The sequence below is a fragment of the Rhopalosiphum maidis genome, chromosome 3 (assembly GCF_003676215.2).
Source record: "Rhopalosiphum maidis isolate BTI-1 chromosome 3, ASM367621v3, whole genome shotgun sequence".
Taxonomy (NCBI): Eukaryota; Metazoa; Arthropoda; class Insecta; order Hemiptera; family Aphididae; genus Rhopalosiphum; species Rhopalosiphum maidis.
The window spans coordinates 21,880,647-21,906,808 of NC_040879.1; the positions used below are offsets into that span (position 1 = coordinate 21,880,647).

General features: G+C 25.3%; 3 protein-coding genes and 3 pseudogenes across 3 annotated transcripts; all 6 read left to right on the forward strand.

Annotated features, from left to right (window-relative positions):
• Positions 1–2,038: 2,038 nt before the first annotated feature.
• On the forward strand, positions 2,039–5,125 carry LOC113558907. The gene is made up of 4 exons (XM_026964488.1): positions 2,039–2,122; positions 2,246–2,395; positions 2,876–3,043; positions 4,946–5,125. The coding sequence occupies exons 1-4, from the start codon at positions 2,039–2,041 to the stop codon at positions 5,123–5,125; spliced, it is 582 nt and encodes a 193-aa protein (XP_026820289.1).
• Positions 5,126–7,124: 1,999 nt separating this feature from the next.
• LOC113557825 lies at positions 7,125–11,206 on the forward strand. The gene is made up of 5 exons (XM_026963371.1): positions 7,125–7,295; positions 8,834–8,908; positions 9,036–9,194; positions 9,927–10,094; positions 11,030–11,206. Exons 1-5 carry the CDS (start codon positions 7,125–7,127, stop codon positions 11,204–11,206), a joined length of 750 nt encoding a protein of 249 aa, XP_026819172.1.
• Positions 11,207–13,565: 2,359 nt separating this feature from the next.
• On the forward strand, positions 13,566–14,896 carry LOC113557826 (annotated as a pseudogene).
• A 1,215-nt stretch (positions 14,897–16,111) lies between these two features.
• On the forward strand, positions 16,112–17,331 carry LOC114253643 (annotated as a pseudogene).
• Positions 17,332–17,437: 106 nt separating this feature from the next.
• On the forward strand, positions 17,438–22,325 carry LOC113557827. The gene is made up of 5 exons (XM_028188654.1): positions 17,438–17,456; positions 19,955–20,028; positions 20,155–20,313; positions 21,046–21,213; positions 22,149–22,325. Exons 1-5 carry the CDS (start codon positions 17,438–17,440, stop codon positions 22,323–22,325), a joined length of 597 nt encoding a protein of 198 aa, XP_028044455.1.
• A 2,468-nt stretch (positions 22,326–24,793) lies between these two features.
• Positions 24,794–26,152, forward strand: LOC113558708 (annotated as a pseudogene).
• Positions 26,153–26,162: the final 10 nt, after the last annotated feature.

Consider the following 26,162-nt stretch of genomic DNA (forward strand, 5'->3'; position numbering starts at 1 on the left):
ACAATATCATGATAATTTCACACTCAAAATATTTTTAATTCATTTCTTGATATCATACATGATTTACAATAAATAAATAATTATATTTTCTAGTATATTTAACTAATTTTAAGATGGTTATGTCATCAATAAATTAATATTTTATGTACACTCAATTGTAGTTTTAAGTTATAGCAGTAATTAGATTACTAATCCAGTAAGCTGAAAATAACTTTAGTAAGTAAAGCAAATAATGGGTTGATTAAGAGTTTAAATTCATTTAAGAAATATCTGGAGGTAGTAGAGAAGTATTTTTATTATGAGTGGCTTGAGCATACATTTGAGTTTGAGTTGGATAATTATATTTATTAGGTGGGGTGTTATTTAATTGGTGGCTGTCTTTTACATTATTAGGCTTAATCTTAAAATGAGATATTTTATGGTTATTTTAATTTTAATTTGGTTTCTTACGAGACTAGAAATATTTATAAGTTGAACACCTCTTATAGTTCACTGGATGGTTACCGGAGCAAAGAGCACATCTCATAGGATTTTGACGTGAATTCGGGAAGTCAGATGAATGGTGATTGTTTCCGCAGCGGACGCAGCGAGACATATATGCGCAATAAGATTTCGTATGACTATAAACTTGGCAATTATGACATTGACTAATAATCTTTGGCTTGTGAGGCTTTTAAATTTTGATCTTTGTATGTAATAAGGAGTTTAATTAATATATATCTTATGAAAAGTCTCTGGATTCAAGGTCTACGATGAAGAGGGGAGGGGTATATTTATTTATTCGATGAATTACTTGGGTAACTTGCCTTTCTTCGAATAATCAAACTTTTAGTTCGCTTTTCATTAAAGCTATCGGACTAGAACAATGTAGTTACGCAAAACTTCGTGGGTGGTTTATCCTCATTTAAATGAATTTTAGAACTTAGCTTTTTCTTCTTTTAGAAAATACACAACAGCTCTATAATGGGTCTATCTGAGTTCAAAGTTTGAATTTTCAAGTGATCCATTGTTGATTTAAAGAAAAAATTATCGATACCCATCAAGTCGATTAAGGAAGTACATAAGCCAGGAAAATCTTCGAATCTTTAGTAAATATTGGAGAGGTTGGTTTGATTGTAAGGTTATCTAAAGACGAAGTGGTAGGTTGTATTTCGTCAATAATGATATTTTTCATAATTCGTAAAAGTTCGAACATGACTCCATATTGATTAAAAATCTATATATGAATTCACTCCAATTATTAAATTTAAATATATGCTCCAACGTAACAACACATGTCGTACTAATGAAGAATAAAAATAATTTTGTCACCCAACCATGATTAGATTAGATTATAGATATTTACGATTACAACAATTCAACAAATAATAAAATAATTATAGAGATCCACTATGTTTCTATGCTTAGTGTATATACATCATTATAAAATTAATATATTTCTTACTTCGTGCAGAATATAAAAAATAAATAAATAAAAAAAATGCAAAATTTTAAACCATTTTGAACTCATTTTGACCCAACAAAGAGTCAATATATTTTGAAAATTATATTTTTTTTTAAATAGATTAGGTTATAGATATGTACAACTAGGTTTAACCTAGTTTGAATTTTACAAAAGGACATCGAAAGTATGAACAGCTATTATAAAAAGCTATCTATAATAAAAATTCATGTACACACAGCAGTAAAATATATGTAAAACAATATATCCTAAATAAAAAAAAAATAGAATATAAAATATTTCTATATAAATGATTTTTCTAAAAATACGAGATTTTGCTTGAAAAAAATTGTAGTATAGATTATATTATTTGAAATATAAAACTGTAATAACAGGAAAAACATTGTTTCTTTTTTCAGATTAAATCCAAGGACTATATTACATTTATATTACCGGATATTTTTAGAGGTTATATCTCAAGTATGTCAACTACTTCAAATAATATATGATTATATTTTAAAATTCGAAATTGTCATTCTTACTGTTAAAAACAAATAAAATATTCCAAAACTGTTGAAATAAAATATCCACAAAAAAATGATAATAGTAAAATTATTCTTGCTTATTGGATATTTTTATTTAATTAAATCAAAAACCGTTTTTATGCACAACTTACCTTTGGTAAATTAATATTATATTACACTTTTTAAAATATTACTTATATTTTGTAAGACTACATAAGATTATTTTTGTTGGTATGTGAATATTCAAATCAAGTCTTTGTATAATTAACTATTATTACAGGGAGAGTACCGTACGATATTTGAGAAAATGTATTCATGTCCATCGACAGATTTAATTAAATTCAATACTTATTTCAGTAAAACGGCATCAAATATAACAGTGATAAAGGGAAATATTTCATTGTTGATACCGTTTGACGATATTCTTTCAGTAAGTAAATATTTATTATTTAATAATGATTATGAAGTAGTAGGACATACTTCATCAACTAGATTATAAATAATAACTTACAAAACTAACTTATTATAAAATATAAAATGATGATATTTTATTTATCCGATTTTAATTGACCGATATTGTTAATTAATCATACAATTTTCGAATAGAAAATATAACATATCGTAATAGATACAATATATTTAAAACAATACTTATCTATTTTTTCCTCGCAAAATACATTAATTACAATTAGGTACAATAAATTTTAAAAAAATACCTATATTTCCCCCCGCGGATACATTAATTATTATAATATAAAGTGTACTAGAGTGTTCTGTTGATCAAATAGTTGTAGTCAATCATATTAATATATTATTTTATTTTATGATTGAGTTGAAAAACAACTTTTAATTCATACTTGACTTGTAGTATAACAACTATCACCTTAAATATTATTATATTTTTAAATAGATTGATATAAACGCCGCTTCTTGGAGTTTAATCGGCGGTTGGAAACCAAATTCGATAGTTTATTTATCAAAGAATGCGTGTAATAGTTTGAAAAAGATCGCAGGAAAAGCATGGTATTCAATAATTAAAGCTTTTAACATTCCTACAACTAGCTGTCCACTTCCTTCGGTAATGTATTAAAAATTTAATTAATTAAATAATTTTTATATTTAGTATGGATTAAATTAACGTCGAAAATGTGAAGTCACCGACATTATATTCAAAAAATACCCATCACAATATTAATTTATTCTCATATGACCTATGATAAAGGTAACTATTATAACTAGGTACATGCAACTATTGAAAGTCAAAAAGAACAAAGAATAGTCTATAAAAATTATAAAAACCATTTTATTGAAGACATTGAATTTGCACTTCAATACAATATAGTTGGCCTGGAGTGAACCACGTCATCAATAAAGTCACTGTACAATTATACGTGATACAATTTTAGTAAATGATCGTATGCCATTGTATATATTTATATGACTTAATTAATATTAATACTGATCTTACCTGCCAATTGGTTATGCACTTATGTTTATGACTTTAAGGGGCCTCGCTACACTTATTATTTAGAGGAAAACATTTAGGCAATTCACAATCTCGTTTTATATGCCCGAGATCTATGTGTTAGTAAAGTTGCAAATGATAATTAGTGTAAGTGAAATACAGTGTGGGTTCCGGCTGAAATCATCGACGGTTGCCACTCTCGTACGCGCATGCACATGTCAATAACTCGATATCAATAAAAATTCACTATACGAATTTTAAGACAACTTACACTTGTTGATTTGACAAAATTAAAGTTAATTAACGTGGTCCGATCTTTATTCTGAAAAAATATTTAAATTCAGCAGAAAAATGTCTGTAGATCGTATGAAACATTCTGGTTTTAATTTTAAATTTAAAATTTAATATTATAATTTGAAAAAATTTATATTTTTAAGTTTTTATTACCACTTTATTAGAATATAAGATTCCGTACGATCTATAGACAATTTTCTGCTGAGTTCAGAATTTTTTCAGATTTAAAATCGGACATCTTAAACTAACTTTAATTTTGTCAAAACTTTACGTCTTTTAAGCTCAAATTTAGCGAGGCCCCTTAACGGTTTTTAATCTAATATCTGTATAATTGCCTGCATTGTATTATTATATATAATGAATCATACTCAGATAGTAAAATACTATTATAATCTAGTCGGCGGCGACCAGTTTACTTCGAACGTTGGACAGATAACACCCACGGGTACCCATTTGTCAAAAGTTCATAACCTATCTGTATTCCTGCTGTGTTATTGAAACACGCCCATGTGCATTGTGTAGTAGCCAGCCGCCAACAGTGTTTCTTATATTGAATAGAGTATAGTGTTTATAGAAGTGTTAATTTTTTAATGTTTAAGGGCATCTACAGTTTTTAATTTACATGATATTGTATAATATTTTGAATCTATCTTTTTTCAAAACTCACTCTAATAATAGAGCTAACTCTTATTATTGTAAAAAAAACTCGTGTGTGTGTTACCAGTACGCGCGCGGGAAGTTAAACTTCTTTTGAACGGTACTCACTGAGTGAGTGAAAAAGAAAGTAAGGCATGGATAGAATGGGGTAATGAGGATAATAAAGAAAGAAAAGAAATTATAATACGTAATATTATTATTATTATGTGATATTATGTATATGACGTACTGATACGCTTCGCACCGCCGCCCTGACGACCGTATGAAATCATCTCGGACGATCATTCCGTTTTTATCTAAATATTTTTCTCATTAATATTATTGTTGAGTATTCTTTGTTTAATAACCCAACCAAAAATACTGTCGCTTAATGACACAACCCATGTTTACAAAATACAGCTACGACAATCCGCGGCTGCGCACAACGACATGTCCGTGTTTGCGTTCGTACGGCCGCCCGTTCGCTTTTTTTTTCCTCACTACCCTGCGTAAAGAAGTTTAACTTCAATAATGGTTTTGAAAATTGTAGATTCGACACATGTATAATTAATCTTCATTTTTCAGGGTACATATATTACATCAGGGCTGGACTTGAAGGAACTTGAAGATAATCATAATTTTCCAAAGGTGTATTTTTATGGAAAATATAAATTTACGTTCAAAATAAAAAGTGTAAAAAATAAAGTAGTTTTTTGCAGCATATTAGAATTGAGTCTTATACGACCATGGGAAAAACCAATTTGAAGTTATTCTACAAAATAATAATACATTACATTATTCTCATAGTAAATGTAACACTGACTTTACTTAAGTTTTTTAATTTATTATCTGATATCAAAAAATGGCAATAAATTTATTTTTATTCTCTTATTCACCAGAAATATTTATAAAAAATCCACGTTTTAAAAAATCAACATTTATTTTTATAAATATTTTTTTTTTTTTTAATTTATAAATGTGATTAACTTAGTTAAGTTTTAGTCTTCAATAAATATTATATTATGTTATTTTTTGCATTATATCATTGATTATTATCAGATAAATATAGCGTGGTATTTTTAATTTTGTAATATTCACGTGAAAATTTAATTTTATTTGTGGCTTTATTGTATTTTTAAAATATTTTTTTATTTAAAATGCACTCCACCAACAAAATTAACTATTATTTAGAATGGTTATCAAAATTATATTTAGTATACATGCGTATACTTTAACATGAATAATTATATACTTGTAGCGATTAATTGTTATATTTTTCACGGCAATATTACATTTATTTATAAGCAATTTATCATCATCTGACGAACCTTCCGCATATAAAATAGCAAAAACAACACACATAAGTTTATTTTCAACGACTAATAGATATTCTGTTTAAGTTAGGTTTGGTTAGGTCTGGTTATTCTGTTGATGACAACCCTAACATAGCGAATCCACTTCAGAACCCACCAAACAAAGCCTCAGGCGATGTTATTGAGCTCGCTAACCCTCCACCGCCAATTACAGTCCAAGGAGTACTTGATTCTGTTGCTCTGAGCAATAATTTCTTAAACTATTTGGTTCGGAAAATTTCTCATTCAAATCATCATCTAACGGTTTAAATATCCTCACTAAAAATTCCGATTCTTATAGAGCTGTTATAAAATTTCTTAATAAAAATAAGTCCGAAATACCACACTTACCAGCAATGTGAAAATAAAGCTTTTCGTGTTGTTGTACATAATATTCATCCTTTCACTCCATTAAATGAGATTGGAATCGCTTTGCAAGATGTTGGTTTCACAGTACGTCATGTTCCTAATGTCCGTCACAAAATAAAAAAAAATCTACAACTCTTTTTTGTCGATCTCGAACCTGCTGAGATCTACAAAGATATATTCCATGTTACATCCATTCTTCACACCAAAGTTCGAATCGAAGAACCACATAAACATCGGGAAATAACACAGTGTCAAAACTGTCAAAAATATGGCCACTCCAAAAGCTACAGTTTACATATTTCTCACCGCGTCCGCTGCTCTGAATTCCACACGTCTTCATCTTGCATCATATCCATAAATCAACTTCCAACGTACGCTCTCTGTGGGGGAAGCCCATCTGGCAAATTACCGTGGATGTAGCACCGTTCATAAAGACCTACAGAAGTTTCAAAAAAATTCAAATGCTTAACTAAAAAAAAAATGTTAATTTAAACTACAATGTAAATGGTGGTAAAGTCACTAACGAAGGAACACCCTCTGGTCAACCCAATCCAAAGTTAAATAATACCAATGAATTCCCAAGTCTTCCGGTAAACATGTCACACTCCCGAAACATCAAAGATAAACTATATTACAATAAAAATTAAATCATTACTATATTACAATTCAAATTTGTTTAATTCTCAACCCGATAACAATTTAACCATACAATTTTTCTTATTCTTATCAGAATTAAAATTAGTAATAAACTCCTTAATTTTACTTCTCACGACTGTTTACAGTTAATTAATTCTAAATGATGTTAAATAGACAAGCGAACGTAAACTCTCTCGGAATTTTCTTTTGGAACGCAAGAAAAAAAAAATTTTATTTCATGTTCAATTGACTTAGAAACGAAGAAAAATATCTTCATTTTTTACGCATATTTATAATATTTAAGAAATGAAAAATAGTTTTTAATTTATTGACAAAATGGTTTAAAATCAATTTTTTATTACATTAAATACATTGCAATCAATCTTTACATCAATGCTACTTTTCCTATGATCAATGTAAACTGGGCATCTTGGAGTTTAACTGGTGGTTGGAAAACAAATTCAATGGTTTATACATCAAAGAATGCATGTAGTAGTTTGAAAAAGGTTCTTGGAAATGTGTGGTATTCATTAATGAAAGCATTTAACTCTCCTAAAACAAGCTGTCCAATTGCACCAGTAATGTTTTACAATAATTTATATATTTTATTTTTAATATGTTTTGAATAAATGTGACAATTTTAAATTCAAGAAAATAATATTATAATACCTTATACAATACTATAAGCTATCCAATTATTAACAGTTTTGACTATTCAAAACCAAGTTTAGTCTAAAAATTATTTTGATAAACATTTATCTTTTAATCAATATTATTGAGTTTGCACTTATGTAAAGTAATACGCATGTATATACTTTAACATCAATTATGTATGTGTAGCAATTAATTATTACATTTTTTAGGGCACTCAATATCAGCAAGCAAATAATATTACATAACATTAACAATTAAGTTTTATAATATTATTAAACATAAGCTGAGATAGACAAATGGACAAAAGTGTAAAAAAATTAAATTTTAAGTCTAATCCAAGAATCGACAACCATGGGGTTCTTTCGATTAGGTTAGGTTGTGGCTCTCTGTAGTAGGTCTATACGCAAACTTAATTATTTTATTAGGTATTAAAAAAAAATATTAATTTTTACATTATATTTTTCTTGCTTTAAAGAATATGATATACTTGCACAGTCTATCGTAATTAACAACAATTAAAAGTGTTTAAATAAACTTTCCAAATGCACATAAAAGCATGCTTCCATTGATGTAACCATAACTATCTATTATTCAATAGCTGTATTATTTATTATTATAGCTCAAATACTGGGATATATTTTTTGCTAAAAATATTTATATGTTTTTACATGAATAAATATTATTTCTTGTATAAATTTGTTTATTTTAAATCGAAGATCAATTATATATAAGCAAATACTACTATATTGGAACAAACATTTTTTTGTGGCTCTTTAAAAACTGGAAAATTGTGTAAATTGTAACTTTCAGATCCAAAACAAATATGATTTCGTTTCACATTTTTAATGTAAAATAATCATGAGAATGTGCATTTTACAGAAGAACATAAAAAGCATGAACATAGAACATTTATCTGTAATAAATATAGAGTAAGCTCTGTGTAAACAATATTACACATCTGCTGCCATTGTTTATTGATGAATACAAATTCTTAAAAAAAATAAAAAACATTAAACTTATAGTTATGTACTATGTATTTAAATTAGAATACTTATCCCCATTAATCTAAAAGTCATCAAAAGTATGATTATTTATCTGTAGTTAAAATGTTAATTCATACACATAGTATAATAAAATATATGTGAAACTATTTAGATTAGAAATTCTTTCAATACAAATCAGTAAAAAAAATTTAGTTTGAAATAATCGTAGTACCAATTGAATTATTTAAATAATAACAATTTAATTTCCGGAAAACCTTCTAGTTTTTCCATATTAAATTTAATCACACAATTACATTCACATGTCCGGAAACTTTTAGAGGCTACAGTTTAATCATGTCAATTGCTCTAAATTAATGATTGTATTTTATAATTCACAACTGTCAATCATTCATACTGTAGAACATTTATATAATACTCGGCTATATTATTGAAATAAAGTATTCATAAAAATGATTATAGTAAAGATATTCATATTTATTGGATTTTCTTATTTGGTAAAATCAAAAAACGTTTTTATGCCCAACTTGCCTTTGGTAAAATAATAATTTGTTATATTTTTTTTAACATATTACTCATAATTTCTAATATTACTATAATTATTATCAATGATTATTTATGATATTTCTAATAAAATATGTATATTAATAACTCTTATTTCATGGAGAATATCGTACTGTAATTGAGAAAATATATCCTTGTGCATCATTAAATTCTTTACAAACAATAAAAACTAATCTATATTTCAATAAAAGGACATCAAATATAACTGAGATGAAAGGAAATTTTACATTTTTGGTACCTTTTGACGATAGTCTCACAGTAAGTAATTATTCAATACAAATTGTAAGTTGTGACATATAGGTAGTACATATTCATTCAATTATGTACAATAAAATCTTGATAATCCGAACGAGATTGGGTATTACGGATTATCGAATTTGTTCGGATTACCTATGACTTTACATGAGACAATTTTCGTGTACTTTTTAAAAAAAAAATGAAATCACTATATAGTATGACACGTAGCTAATAATCGTTATCGTCGTATAAAATCCGACGACGCACATGTGTAATATTCAGTCGTAATAATCGTTATGAATATTATTTTATTAGTCTACATAAGTACAATTATTGAATAACGGATCGGTGGTGATGGTTACTCAAAGCCGTTCGGATTACCGCGTCTTTAAGATTAGCCTGGGTTTGGATTCTCGAGGCCCTACTGTACCTACTTAAGATTGAGCTATTTTATTTATTGGAATATAATTGAACGATGAGACTTATGAACCAAAGAATTATTAGCAAATAGAAAAAATCATTATCGACGATATATATGACAATACCTATTTTTTCCACCAAAATATATAAATATTCATAAATAATTATCATTAAGTTAACAAAATTAGGTAACTATATTCTGGTACTAACAGTTGTAGTTACATTTTTTATTCAATTTTATGATTGAGATAAAGAAACTTTTAATTTGTAACTGACATGTAATTGTTGTTTTTTTATAACTATAATCAAAACAAATATTCTATTTTTTAATAGCTTGATGTAAACGCCGCTTCTTGGAGTTTAATCGGCGGTTGGAAACCAAATTCAATGGTTTATATATCAAAGACTGCATGTAGTAGTTTGAAAAAGATTCTTGGAAACGCGTGGTATTCATTAATGAAGGCTTTTAACTTTTCTAAAGCTACATGCCCAATTCCATTGGTAACTTATTAAAATAATGATTTAATTTTATGTAAACTATAAATTAAATTAGTGTGATACATTGAAATGCAGTGAAATAATATTATAACACCTTATACAACATTATAAGCTATCCAACTATTAACAATTTCGACTATTAAAAACCAGAAGTATAAATTTGTGAGTACCTATATGATTCAATGGATGGTATTGCTGACTTAAGCTTTCATTTAGTTAATATTTTGTATTCAATGATTTTTATTCAGATATCGATTATGTTACTTTCTAAGTTTTATTGATTGCGTATAATTAATTATACTCAGATAACAAAAGCATACTATAATTTTTATTAGTTTTATTTGTAATATTTAAAGGCAACTACATTCTTAATGTTTTACATTTTTTACATTTTTGAAACAATCTTATATCAATTTTTTTTATAAATGCATTCCAAAAATAGAACTAAGACTAACACTTGTAATTGGAATACAATAATTATCAGAATTGAAATTAGCATACTTTCCAAATCAATAATTATGTATTTTTTGCAATTTAATAATAATCTACCATTCTATAATTTAAGACAATGGTTATTACTTATACGACTATTGAAAGCCAAATTTAACCAATGACATTGAATTTGCACTTCTACTTATAGGTCTTGAGTGAACCACGTAACCTAACCTAACCAATGTCTTATGAATTATACTAGCATAGTAAAAGCGTACTATTATTTTGTTAGTTATAATTTTGTAGTATTGAGGGATTTTTACATTTTTTTTATTTGTATGTTTTATTATATTATTGAAACAATTGTTTTTATAACTTCACTACAAAAATAGAACCAAATCTTGTAATTGGAATTCAATAATTATTAAAATTGTAATTAGCATACATGTATGCATTTTAACATAAATAATATATGTATTTTTAGCAATTTATCTTAAATTTTTCAGGGTATATATGTTACATCAGGGTTAGATTTTAAGGAAATTGAAGACCATAACTTTCCAAAGGTGTATTTTTATGGAAAATATAAAACGACGGTGAAGATAAAAAATGTAAAAAATGATGTACTTGGTTGCATCATATTGGAGTTGAGTCTTATACGACCATGGGAAAAACCAATTTGATTGTATGTTACAAAACAATAATATTATATTACATTAATTTCATTATTATAGTAGATTTGTATTATGTCGAACAAAAAATTAATTAGCAATTTAGTATAGTGATATTGATTTCACGGCTTCACGTGTTGGTATTCAATAATTTTAGGTAATATTCGTATACAATACAGTGAAATGAAAAATAAGCGTACATTTAATGTTCTTACAATTAATTTGTACATTCTTACAAAAAAAAAAATTGATATTAACAATAATGACAGAATAAAAAAAAAATATTAATTTATCCATTATTGTAGTTTATTGAAATGCATTTAGTATTAGTAGGTACTTTAAGTATTAAAAATATGCTTTTTAAGCATTCTATGTATTTACCAATTTCTTTAAGAATTTTAATAAAAATCGTTATTTTAAAATGTTTGATATCTCGAACTTTTTCCTGTTCCCTTTTAGATTTGACGTAACTAGAATCCAATGTATTACCAACCCATCCGCTACCATAGTTTCCTACTGTCTAAGTATTTAATTCATGAAATAAATATAATCTGTTAATACCTATGTACATATTTTTTAATACTTTTAGTCTGTATTGGCTATTTTAACATTTTAATTTCATGAGTATCTATAATAATTCAACAGACACAGTTTATGAAAATCAGAAAATACATTTAAAATTCAATCCGCTATTACTTAAAGTTTTAGATCAGTCATGGTTATAATGTGAATAAGACTAATTGATGATTTTACATGAAAATACTGACTAAGTTCTGCCCCGCACATTACCGTATTGGAAAGAAGTACAGCTATAACGTCCGCTGGTAGGCTACAGAAAAACGATTACTAATACATTTTAAATTGGGGTATTTACTTTTAAGTATATCAATTTTCCTTTAGTTATTACATCTAAATGTACATTCCAACTTGGCAACACTCTTCGTAAAAATGAAAAACAATAATAATATATAGACAATCGGTCATCCAGCCATGGTAAGATTAGATTGTATATATTTACGATTCTTCAAATAACAAAATAATTTTATAGGTCCACTAAGTTCGGATATCAAGCGTGATCTTGCAAGGTGCAATCTATAATCTAGTTTTTTATGTGTGAGTCGTAAGTTAGTCGTTTATTTAGAGTTAGATCAACATGATACATTTAATTTACCAATGAAATTGTTGATTGTTTAACGGTGTCGTTGATAAATCAATTAAGATATACATTGCAATAAAAACACATGTATCAAACATTTGTTTGTAATTTCATTACATGTTCAATGTAATAGGTTTTTTTATACATTATATTCAAAAATGTATTGTTAAATATTGTTAATAAATAACCTAAAATAACTAAACCAGTGAGCGGAATATATTATTGAACTATAATAATCGAATTTGAATAAAATTCAAAATATGTAATTTAAATTTGTTTAAAGCTTTACTTTATTAATTAGTACATTGTTAGTACTATTACGAGCTTTATTGCGAAATCTATAAAAATTTCTATAACGAATATTATACGGTGTACTGGTGCAGCAACACGTTTTCAGTTGAAATTAATAATGCAAGCATAAGGTGTTCAGAACGAATATCATAAACATTATGTATTATTTAATTTTATCATTTAGATAGATTAAGTTAGGACTTGTAGTTCAGAAATATATTTATGCGCTTATTCCAATTCGTAACCCACCCCTCTTACTAAATGATGTCACTATTTGCGCTTTTATACCTCGTAGTGAGATGAAAGCGCAAAAATAAATAAATATTTTTTTAAATATATAGTATTTTCATATTTTAAAAACAACAGTGATTTACTCATTTGAAGTTTAGTATTATAATATAATCGTTATTTTAAACAAAATATTTTGAATATAGGTACGATTTTAATAAGAATGTGTACCTATTACACATTTTTAAGCCATGCTAAATATCGGCAAAGGAATAAATGAAATAATAAATGTACTATATTAAGTTACATTATAATAGTTTTTAGTTTTCAATTTTCTTATGAATGCTTAAGTACTTATAATAATCTATTGGCATCAAGTATTTGAGAAAATATATCCTTTTCAATCGTATTATACAAAAGGACATAGAAAGCATGAACATAGAACATTTATCTGTAATAAATATTTATGAAAACACAAAAGTAAAATAGATGTAAAAAAAATTATCCAAAACAATAACAATAGAAATAATTATTAAATTTATGAAATATTCATAGTACTAAATCTATTATTTAAATGATAACAATTTAATTTCCGGAAAACCTTCTAGTTTTTCCATATTAAATTTAATCACACAATTACATTCACATGTCCGGAAACTTTTAGAGGCTACAGCTTAATCATGTCAATTGCTCTAAATGAATGATTGTATTTTATAATTCACAACTGTCAATCATTCATACTGTAGAACACTTATATAATACTCGGCTATATTATTGAAATAAAGTATTCATAAAAATGATTATAGTAAAGATATTCATATTTATTGGATTTTCTTATTTGGTAAAATCAAAAAACGTTTTTATGCCCAACTTGCCTTTGGTAAAATAATAATTTGCTATATTTTTTTAACATATAACTCATATTTTCTAATATAACTATAATTATTGTCAATGATCATTTATGATATTTCTATAAAAATATGTATATTATTAACTCTTATTTCATGGAGAATATCGTACTGTTTTTGAAAGAGTATATCCTTGTCAATGAATAAATGCATTACAACCTAATGTATATATAAGTAAAAGGTCATCAAATATAACTGAGTTTAAAGAAAATATAACATTGTTGGTATCTTTTGACAATAGTCTAACGGTTAGTAAATATATAATAATAATTGTAACTCATAGTATAATATATTCACTTAACTAGGTACAGATTGAGCTATTTTATTTATTACTGGAATATAATTGAACGATATCACTAATTTACCATAGAATTATTATCAAACGAAAAAAATTACTATCGACTTTGTATATTTTAAGACAATACCTATTTTTTCCACCAAAATATATAAATATCATTACAATTTTTTTTTTTTACAATTAATTAATAATTTACTGTAGTCTGGTACTAAAAGTTTTAATTACTAAATAATTTAAATTTATGATTAAGATAAAACAACTTTAAATTTAACTTGACTTGTAAATGTTATTTTTATAACTAAAACTAAACTAAAAAAGCTTGATTTAAACGCTGCATCTTGGAGTTTAACTGGTAGTTGGAAAACAAATTCAATTGTGTATATATCAAAGAACGCATGTAGTAGTTTTAAAAATATCTGTGGAAACGCGTGGTATTCAATTATGAGAGCATTTAACATTTCTAGAACAAGCTGTCCAATTCCACCGGTAATGTTTGACAATAATTTATATATTTTATTTTTAATATGTTTTGAATAAATGTGACAATTTTAAATTCAAGAAAATAATATTATAATACCTTATACAATACTATAAGCTATCTAATTATTAACAGTTTTGACTATTTAAAACCAAATTTAACTAAGTATAGTCTAAAAATTATTTTGATAAACATTTATCTTTTAATCAATATTATTGAATTTGCACTTATGTAAAGTACATACTACGCATGTATATACTTTAACATCAATTATGTATGTGTAGCAATTAATTATTACATTTTTTAGGGCACTCAATATCAGCAAGCAAATAATATTACATAACATTAACAATTAAGTTTTATAATATTATTAAACATAAGCTGAGATAGACAAATGGACAAAAGTGTAAAAAAATTAAATTTTAAGTCTAATCCAAGAATCGACAACCATGGGGTTCTTTCGATTAGGTTAGGTTGTGGCTCTCTGTAGTAGGTCTATACGCAAACTTAATTATTTTATTAGGTATTAAAAAAAAATATTAATTTTTACATTATATTTTTCTTGCTTTAAAGAATATGATATACTTGCACAGTCTATCGTAATTAACAACAATTAAAAGTGTTTAAATAAACTTTCCAAATGCACATAAAAGCATGCTTCCATTGATGTAACCATAACTATCTATTATTCAATAGCTGTATTATTTATTATTATAGCTCAAATACTGGGATATATTTTTTGCTAAAAATATTTATATGTTTTTACATGAATAAATATTATTTCTTGTATAAATTTGTTTATTTTAAATCGAAGATCAATTATATATAAGCAAATACTACTATATTGGAACAAACATTTTTTGTGACTCTTTAAAAACTGGAAAATTGTGTAAATTGTAACTTTCAGATCCAAAACAAATATTATTTTATTTTAAATTTATAATGTAAAGTAATCATGAGAATGTGCATTTTACAGAAGAACATAAAAAGCATGAACATAGAACATTTATCTGTAATAAATATAGAGTAAGCTCTGTGTAAACAATATTACACATCTGCTGCCATTGTTTATTGATGAATACAAATTCTTAAAAAAAATAAAAACATTAAACTTATAGTTATGTACTATGTATTTAAATTAGAATACTTATCCCCATTAATCTAAAAGTCATCAAAAGTATGATTATTTATCTGTAGTTAAAATGTTAATTCATACACATAGTATAATAAAATATATGTGAAACTATTTAGATTAGAAATTCTTTCAATACAAATCAGTAAAAAAAATTTAGTTTGAAATAATCGTAGTACCAATTGAATTATTTAAATAATAACAATTTAATTTCCGGAAAACCTTCTAGTTTTTCCATATTAAATTTAATCACACAATTACATTCACATGTCCGGAAACTTTTAGAGGCTACAGCTTAATCATGTCAATTGCTCTAAATGAATGATTGTATTTTATAATTCACAACTGTCAATCATTCATACTGTAGAACACTTATATAATACTCGGCTATATTATTGAAATAAAGTATTCATAAAAATGATTATAGTAAAGATATTCATATTTATTGGATTTTCTTATTTGGTAAAATCAAAAAACGTTTTTATGCCCAACTTGCCTTTGGTAAAATAATAATTTGCTATATTTTTTTAACATATAACTCATATTTTCTAATATAACTATAATTATTGTCAATGATCATTTATGATATTTCTATAAAAATATGTATATTATTAACTCTTATTTCATGGAGAATATCGTACTGTTTTTGAAAGAGTATATCCTTGTCAATGAATAAATGCATTACAACCTAATGTATATATAAGTAAAAGGTCATCAAATATAACTGAGTTGAAAGGAAATATAACATTGTTGATACCTTTTGACGATAGTCTAACGGTTAGTAAATATATAATAATAATTGTAACTCATAGTATAATATATTCACTTAACTAGGTACAGATTGAGCTATTTTATTTTTTACTGGAATATAATTGAACGATATCACTAATTTACCATAGAATTATCATAAAATGAAAAAAATTACTATCGACTTTGTATATTTTAAAACAATACCTATTTTTTCCATCAAAATATATGAATATTATTAAATTATTTTTTTCAATTCATTAAATTTACTATAATCTGGTACTAAAAGTTGTTATTACTTAAATAATTCAAATTTATGATTATGAAGAAACAATTTTTTAATTTTAACTTGACTTGTAATTGTTGTTTTTATAACTAAAACTTTTACAACCATTCTATTTTCTTAATAGTTTGATTTAAACGCTGCATCTTGGAGTTTAACTGGTGGTTGGAAACCAAATTCAATGGTTTATATATCAAAGAACGCATGTAGTAGTTTTAAAATGATCTGTGGAAACGCGTGGTATTCAATTATGAGAGCATTTAACATTTCTAGAACAAGCTGTCCAATTCCACCGGTAATGTTTGACAATAATTTATATATTTTATTTTTAATATGTTTTGAATAAATGTGACAATTTTAAATTCAAGAAAATAATATTATAATACCTTATACAATACTATAAGCTATCCAATTATTAACAGTTTTGACTATTCAAAACCAAGTTTAGTCTAAAAATTATTTTGATAAACATTTATCTTTTAATCAATATTATTGAGTTTGCACTTATGTAAAGTAATACGCATGTATATACTTTAACATCAATTATGTATGTGTAGCAATTAATTATTACATTTTTTAGGGCACTCAATATCAGCAAGCAAATAATATTACATAACATTAACAATTAAGTTTTATAATATTATTAAACATAAGCTGAGATAGACAAATGGACAAAAGTGTAAAAAAATTAAATTTTAAGTCTAATCCAAGAATCGACAACCATGGGGTTCTTTCGATTAGGTTAGGTTGTGGCTCTCTGTAGTAGGTCTATACGCAAACTTAATTATTTTATTAGGTATTAAAAAAAAATATTAATTTTTACATTATATTTTTCTTGCTTTAAAGAATATGATATACTTGCACAGTCTATCGTAATTAACAACAATTAAAAGTGTTTAAATAAACTTTCCAAATGCACATAAAAGCATGGTTCCATTGATGTAACCATAACTATCTATTATTCAATAGCGGTATTATTTATTATTATAGCTCAAATACTGGGACATATTTTTTGCTAAAAATATTTATATGTTTTTACATGAATAAATATTATTTCTTGTATAAATTTGTTTATTTTAAATCGAAGATCAATTATATATAAGCAAATACTACTATATTGGAACAAACATTTTTTGTGGCTCTTTAAAAACTGGAAAATTGTGTAAATTGTAACTTTCAGATCCAAAACAAATATTATTTTATTTTAAATTTATAATGTAAAGTAATCATGAGAATGTGCATTTTACAGAAGAACATAAAAAGCATGAACATAGAACATTTATCTGTAATAAATATAGAGTAAGCTCTGTGTAAACAATATTACACATCTGCTGCCATTGTTTATTGATGAATACAAATTCAACAAAAAAGTTAATATTATTATCTAAAAGTGGTTTAACCTGATTAAAATAAATACTTTTTATAATCGTTTTAGTTAATCATTACTAAAATATAATGTTAAGCATATAGTAATAGCATTATTTTACTTAATTAATTACTACATACACCACTATCATGTCACTTTGAGTTACAAAATCACCCGGATCTTTGTCATTTACACCGGTCGGTCTTACATAATGTATTGTAACTTTCAAGTACACCTATCATACTCTTAAATACCCAGTTTAGAAATTTTCATGTCACTTCATATCTTAAATAAATCTAAACTGGTGGTACCTCATTAGCCTGGATAGCAAATTTCAAAATAGCTATGAAAAATTATATCATATTTTAAAATGAAATTATATATTACCTTATTTGAAATGTATTTCTCTACTTGAATTCATTATTTGATATTATACAATCTATATTATATACAATATATTTTATTATTATCTAAGTGATTACAGCAGAACTTATTATTAAATTTAACATATAATAAAATAAAACTGTTAAAATTTAATGATAAATACTTATTTATTATTTTCTTAAAAATTAAAAATCAATATTATACAGAATATCTTGGTAGGTAATCTTAAGTTATATTTATTTTATGGTAACCGATATAATTTATATTTATTACGTATTATTATAAGGATGTAATGATCACACAATTTTTAGACTTGGGATTTGAGATATAAGTACCACTAGTAATATTAATTTCTTAACTAGTTAGCTGCTAATTGTTATTCCCGATGTAGTTTAAAATTTAAATAACATAACTCATTTGAAGATTTCCATGTATTTAATCATATTGTTATAATAATTTTTTATAGTGCCTATCTGTAATTCAAATCTGATAATTAGAAGGCTTGAGCGAACATTTTATAATTGTCGAAGTCCTTACAGTAGTTTATTAATGATTATTATGATGTTGCATTCTAATCAAATATTGATCCAATAATCGTTCAGTTGCAATTGTCAAACTTAACGAGTTTGGATTATAGAAGTATAAGGTACAACAAATTAAAATATCTATACACGAAATTACGTTAGTATATTACATTTCTGTATGAGAAAAACATTGACAAAAATGTGCGTGTAACAAATACGCGCGGATGAAGTGAAACTTCTTTCAGTCTGATATTAGGGGTATTGGAATAAAATAAAAATAACACACTTTACAATTTTACTTTCAAAAGAACTGTGTTTTTTAATTTTATTTTTTATATATTTTATTTATTTATTTACTATTAGCTGTCCCCGTTCACTTCGTTGCCCGTATAAAATGCACCTGTGTTATTTTTGGTTGCCTAATGCTAACATTTCGCGTTAGGGTAAAAACTATTTTTGGTTTTCTGATTTGGTGTATAGATGATATTTCCGACATATCAACTTAACATAACTGTGAAATGAAACAACCTAACATGAATTATTAATATTTTTATTTCTATTCAAAATTTTCATGTAACAGAGTCATGCAAGTTTGGATTTTACAGAAGGACATCGAAAGCATAAACATAGAACATTTGTCTGTAATAAATATTCATGAAAATACAAAAGTAAAATACAATAGAAATTATTTCTATACAAATAAAGTTAAAATAACTATACGATATTTTATTTAAGCGGACTATGGATTTTATTATTTAAAGTATACTATTATAATTTCCGGACAAATTTTATCATTTTTTTCTGATTTGTCCGAAAACTTTTAGTTGCTAAAACTCTAGTAAGTCAACTGCTCTAAAGTTACATTTGTATTTTACAATTCAAAACTGTTATTCATTTTTAGTGTCATTAACTTATAAATTACTCGACCTTTGTTGAAATAAAATATCAACAAAAAATGATAATAGCAAAAATATTCGTTTTTATTGGATTTTCGTATTTGGTTAAATCTAAAAACGTTTTTATGCCAAACTTGCCCTTGGTAAAATAATAATTTGTTATATTTTTTTAACATATTATTCATATTTTCTAATATTACTATAGTTATTATCAATGATTATTTATGATATTTCTAATAAAATATGTATATTAATAACTCTTATTTCAGGGAGAATATCGTACTGTAATTGAGAAAATATATCCTTGTGAATCATTAAATTCTTTACAAACAATAAAAACTAATCTATATTTCAATAAAAGGACATCAAATATAACTGAGATGAAAGGAAATTTTACATTTTTGGTACCTTTTGACGATAGTCTAACAGTAAGTAATTATTCAATACAAATTGTAAGTTGTGACATATAGGTAGTACATATTCATTCAATTAAGTACAATAAAATCTTGATAATCCGAACGAGATTGGGTAGTACGGATTACCGAATTTGTTCGGATTACCTATGACTTTACATGAGACAATTTTCGTGTACTTTTTAAAAAAAAAATGAAATCACTATATAGTATGACACGTAGCTAATAATCGTTATCGTCGTATAAAATCCGACGACGCACATGTGTAATATTCAGTCGTAATAATCGTTATGAATATTATTTTATTAGTCTACATAAGTACAATTATTGAATAACGGATCGGTGGTGATGGTTACTCAAAGCCGTTCGGATTACCGCGTCTTTAAGATTAGCCTGGGTTTGGATTCTCGAGGCCCTACTGTACCTACTTAAGATTGAGCTATTTTATTTATTGAAATATAATTGAACGATGAGACTTATGAACCAAAGAATTATTAGCAAATAGAAAAAATCATTATCGACGATATATATGACAATACCTATTTTTTCCACCAAAATATATAAATATTCATAAATAATTATCATTAAGTTTACAAAATTAGGTAACTATATTCTGGTACTAACAGTTGTAGTTACATTTTTTATTCAATTTTATGATTGAGATAAAGAAACTTTTAATTTGTAACTGACATGTAATTGTTGTTTTTTTATAACTATAATCAAAACAAATATTCTATTTTTTAATAGCTTGATGTAAACGCCGCTTCTTGGAGTTTAATCGGCGGTTGGAAACCAAATTCAATGGTTTATATATCAAAGACTGCATGTAGTAGTTTGAAAAAGATTCTTGGAAACGCGTGGTATTCATTAATGAAGGCTTTTAACTTTTCTAAAGCTACATGCCCAATTCCATTGGTAACTTATTAAAATAATGATTTAATTTTATGTAAACTATAAATTAAATTAGTGTGATACATTGAAATTCAGTGAAATAATATTATAACACCTTATACAACATTATAAGCTATCCAACTATTAACAATTTCGACTATTAAAAACCAGAAGTATAAATTTGTGAGTACCTATATGATTCAATGGATGGTATTGCTGACTTAAGCTTTCATTTAGTTAATATTTTGTATTCAATGATTTTTATTCAGATATCGATTATGTTACTTTCTAAGTTTTATTGATTGCGTATAATTAATTATACTCAGATAACAAAAGCATACTATAATTTTTATTAGTTTTATTTGTAATATTTAAAGGCAACTACATTCTTAATGTTTTACATTTTTTACATTTTTAAAACAATCTTATATCAATTTTTTTTATAAATGCATTCCAAAAATAGAACTAAGACTAACACTTGTAATTGGAATACAATAATTATCAGAATTGAAATTAGCATACTTTCCAAATCAATAATTATGTATTTTTTGCAATTTAATAATAATCTACCATTCTATAATTTAAGACAATGGTTATTACTTATACGACTATTGAAAGCCAAATTTAACCAATGACATTGAATTTGCACTTCTACTTATAGGTCTTGAGTGAACCACGTAACCTAACCTAACCAATGTCTTATGAATTATACTAGCATAGTAAAAGCGTACTATTATTTTGTTAGTTATAATTTTGTAGTATTGAGGGATATTTACATTTTTTTTATTTGTATGTTTTATTATATTATTGAAACAATTGTTTTTATAACTTCACTACAAAAATAGAACCAAATCTTGTAATTGGAATTCAATAATTATTAAAATTGTAATTAGCATACATGTATGCATTTTAACATAAATAATATATGTATTTTTAGCAATTTATCTTAAATTTTTCAGGGTATATATGTTACATCAGGGTTAGATTTTAAGGAAATTGAAGACCATAACTTTCCAAAGGTGTATTTTTATGGAAAATATAAAACGACGGTGAAGATAAAAAATGTAAAAAATGATGTACTTGGTTGCATCATATTGGAGTTGAGTCTTATACGACCATGGGAAAAACCAATTTGATTGTATGTTACAAAACAATAATATTATATTACATTAATTTCATTATTATAGTAGATTTGTATTATGTCGAACAAAAAATTAATTAGCAATTTAGTATAGTGATATTGATTTCACGGCTTCACGTGTTGGTATTCAATAATTTTAGGTAATATTCGTATACAATACAGTGAAATGAAAAATAAGCGTACATTTAATGTTCTTACAATTAATTTGTACATTCTTACAAAAAAAAAAATTGATATTAACAATAATGACAGAATAAAAAAAAAATATTAATTTATCCATTATTGTAGTTTATTGAAATGCATTTAGTATGAGTAGGTACTTTAAGTATTAAAAATATGCTTTTTAAGCATTCTATGTATTTACCAATTTCTTTAAGAATTTTAATAAAAATCGTTATTTTAAAATGTTTGATATCTCGAACTTTTTCCTGTTCCCTTTTAGATTTGACGTAACTAGAATCCAATGTATTACCAACCCATCCGCTACCATAGTTTCCTACTGTCTAAGTATTTAATTCATGAAATAAATATAATCTGTTAATACCTATGTACATATTTTTTAATACTTTTAGTCTGTATTGGCTATTTTAACATTTTAATTTCATGAGTATCTATAATAATTCAACAGACACAGTTTATGAAAATCAGAAAATACATTTAAAATTCAATCCGCTATTACTTAAAGTTTTAGATCAGTCATGGTTATAATGTGAATAAGACTAATTGATGATTTTACATGAAAATACTGACTAAGTTCTGCCCCGCACATTACCGTATTGGAAAGAAGTACAGCTATAACGTCCGCTGGTAGGCTACAGAAAAACGATTACTAATACATTTTAAATTGGGGTATTTACTTTTAAGTATATCAATTTTCCTTTAGTTATTACATCTAAATGTACATTCCAACTTGGCAACACTCTTCGTAAAAATGAAAAACAATAATAATATATAGACAATCGGTCATCCAGCCATGGTAAGATTAGATTGTATATATTTACGATTCTTCAAATAACAAAATAATTTTATAGGTCCACTAAGTTCGGATATCAAGCGTGATCTTGCAAGGTGCAATCTATAATCTAGTTTTTTATGTGTGAGTCGTAAGTTAGTCGTTTATTTAGAGTTAGATCAACATGATACATTTAATTTACCAATGAAATTGTTGATTGTTTAACGGTGTCGTTGATAAATCAATTAAGATATACATTGCAATAAAAACACATGTATCAAACATTTGTTTGTAATTTCATTACATGTTCAATGTAATAGGTTTTTTTATACATTATATTCAAAAATGTATTGTTAAATATTGTTAATAAATAACCTAAAATAACTAAACCAGTGAGCGGAATATATTATTGAACTATAATAATCGAATTTGAATAAAATTCAAAATATGTAATTTAAATTTGTTTAAAGCTTTACTTTATTAATTAGTACATTGTTAGTACTATTACGAGCTTTATTGCGAAATCTATAAAAATTTCTATAACGAATATTATACGGTGTACTGGTGCAGCAACACGTTTTCCGTTGAAATTAATAATGCAAGCATAAGGTGTTCAGAACGAATATCATAAACATTATGTATTATTTAATTTTATCATTTAGATAGATTAAGTTAGGACTTGTAGTTCAGAAATATATTTATGCGCTTATTCCAATTCGTAACCCACCCCTCTTACTAAATGATGTCACTATTTGCGCTTTTATACCTCGTAGTGAGATGAAAGCGCAAAAATAAATAAATATTTTTTTAAATATATAGTATTTTCATATTTTAAAAACAACAGTGATTTACTCATTTGAAGTTTAGTATTATAATATAATCGTTATTTTAAACAAAATATTTTGAATATAGGTACGATTTTAATAAGAATGTGTACCTATTACACATTTTTAAGCCATGCTAAATATCGGCAAAGGAATAAATGAAATAATAAATGTACTATATTAAGTTACATTATAATAGTTTTTAGTTTTCAATTTTCTTATGAATGCTTAAGTACTTATAATAATCTATTGGCATCAAGTATTTGAGAAAATATATCCTTTTCAATCGTATTATACAAAAGGACATAGAAAGCATGAACATAGAACATTTATCTGTAATAAATATTTATGAAAACACAAAAGTAAAATAGATGTAAAAAAAATTATCCAAAACAATAACAATAGAAATAATTATTAAATTTATGAAATATTCATAGTACTAAATCTATTATTTAAATGATAACAATTTAATTTCCGGAAAACCTTCTAGTTTTTCCATATTAAATTTAATCACACAATTACATTCACATGTCCGGAAACTTTTAGAGGCTACAGCTTAATCATGTCAATTGCTCTAAATGAATGATTGTATTTTATAATTCACAACTGTCAATCATTCATACTGTAGAACACTTATATAATACTCGGCTATATTATTGAAATAAAGTATTCATAAAAATGATTATAGTAAAGATATTCATATTTATTGGATTTTCTTATTTGGTAAAATCAAAAAACGTTTTTATGCCCAACTTGCCTTTGGTAAAATAATAATTTGCTATATTTTTTTAACATATAACTCATATTTTCTAATATAACTATAATTATTGTCAATGATCATTTATGATATTTCTATAAAAATATGTATATTATTAACTCTTATTTCATGGAGAATATCGTACTGTTTTTGAAAGAGTATATCCTTGTCAATGAATAAATGCATTACAACCTAATGTATATATAAGTAAAAGGCCATCAAATATAACTGAGTTGAAAGGAAATATAACATTGTTGATACCTTTTGACGATAGTCTAACGGTTAGTAAATATATAATAATAATTGTAACTCATAGTATAATATATTCACTTAACTAGGTACAGATTGAGCTATTTTATTTATTACTGGAATATAATTGAACGATATCACTAATTTACCATAGAATTATCATAAAATGAAAAAAATTACTATCGACTTTGTATATTTTAAAACAATACCTATTTTTTCCATCAAAATATATGAATATTATTAAATTATTTTTTTCAATTCATTAAATTTACTATAATCTGGTACTAAAAGTTGTTATTACTTAAATAATTCAAATTTATGATTATGAAGAAACAATTTTTTAATTTTAACTTGACTTGTAATTGTTGTTTTTATAACTAAAACTAAACTAAAAAAGCTTGATTTAAACGCTGCATCTTGGAGTTTAACTGGTGGTTGGAAACCAAATTCAATGGTTTATATATCAAAGAACGCATGTAGTAGTTTTAAAATGATCTGTGGAAACGCGTGGTATTCAATTATGAGAGCATTTAACATTTCTAGAACAAGCTGTCCAATTCCACCGGTAATGTTTGACAATAATTTATATATTTTATTTTTAATATGTTTTGAATAAATGTGACAATTTTAAATTCAAGAAAATAATATTATAATACCTTATACAATACTATAAGCTATCTAATTATTAACAGTTTTGACTATTTAAAACCAAATTTAACTAAGTATAGTCTAAAAATTATTTTGATAAACATTTATCTTTTAATCAATATTATTGAATTTGCACTTATGTAAAGTAATACGCATGTATATACTTTAACATCAATTATGTATGTATAGCAATTAATTATTAAATTTTTCAGGGCGTATATAGTACATCAGGGCTGGACTTGAAGGAACTTGAAGATAATCATAATTTTCCAAAAGTGTATTTTTATGGAAAATATAAATTCTCGTTTAAAATGAAAAATTTAGAAAATAAAGTATTAAGTTGCTTCGTATTTGAGATAAGTCTTATACGACCATGGGAAACACCAATTTGATTAAATTTTA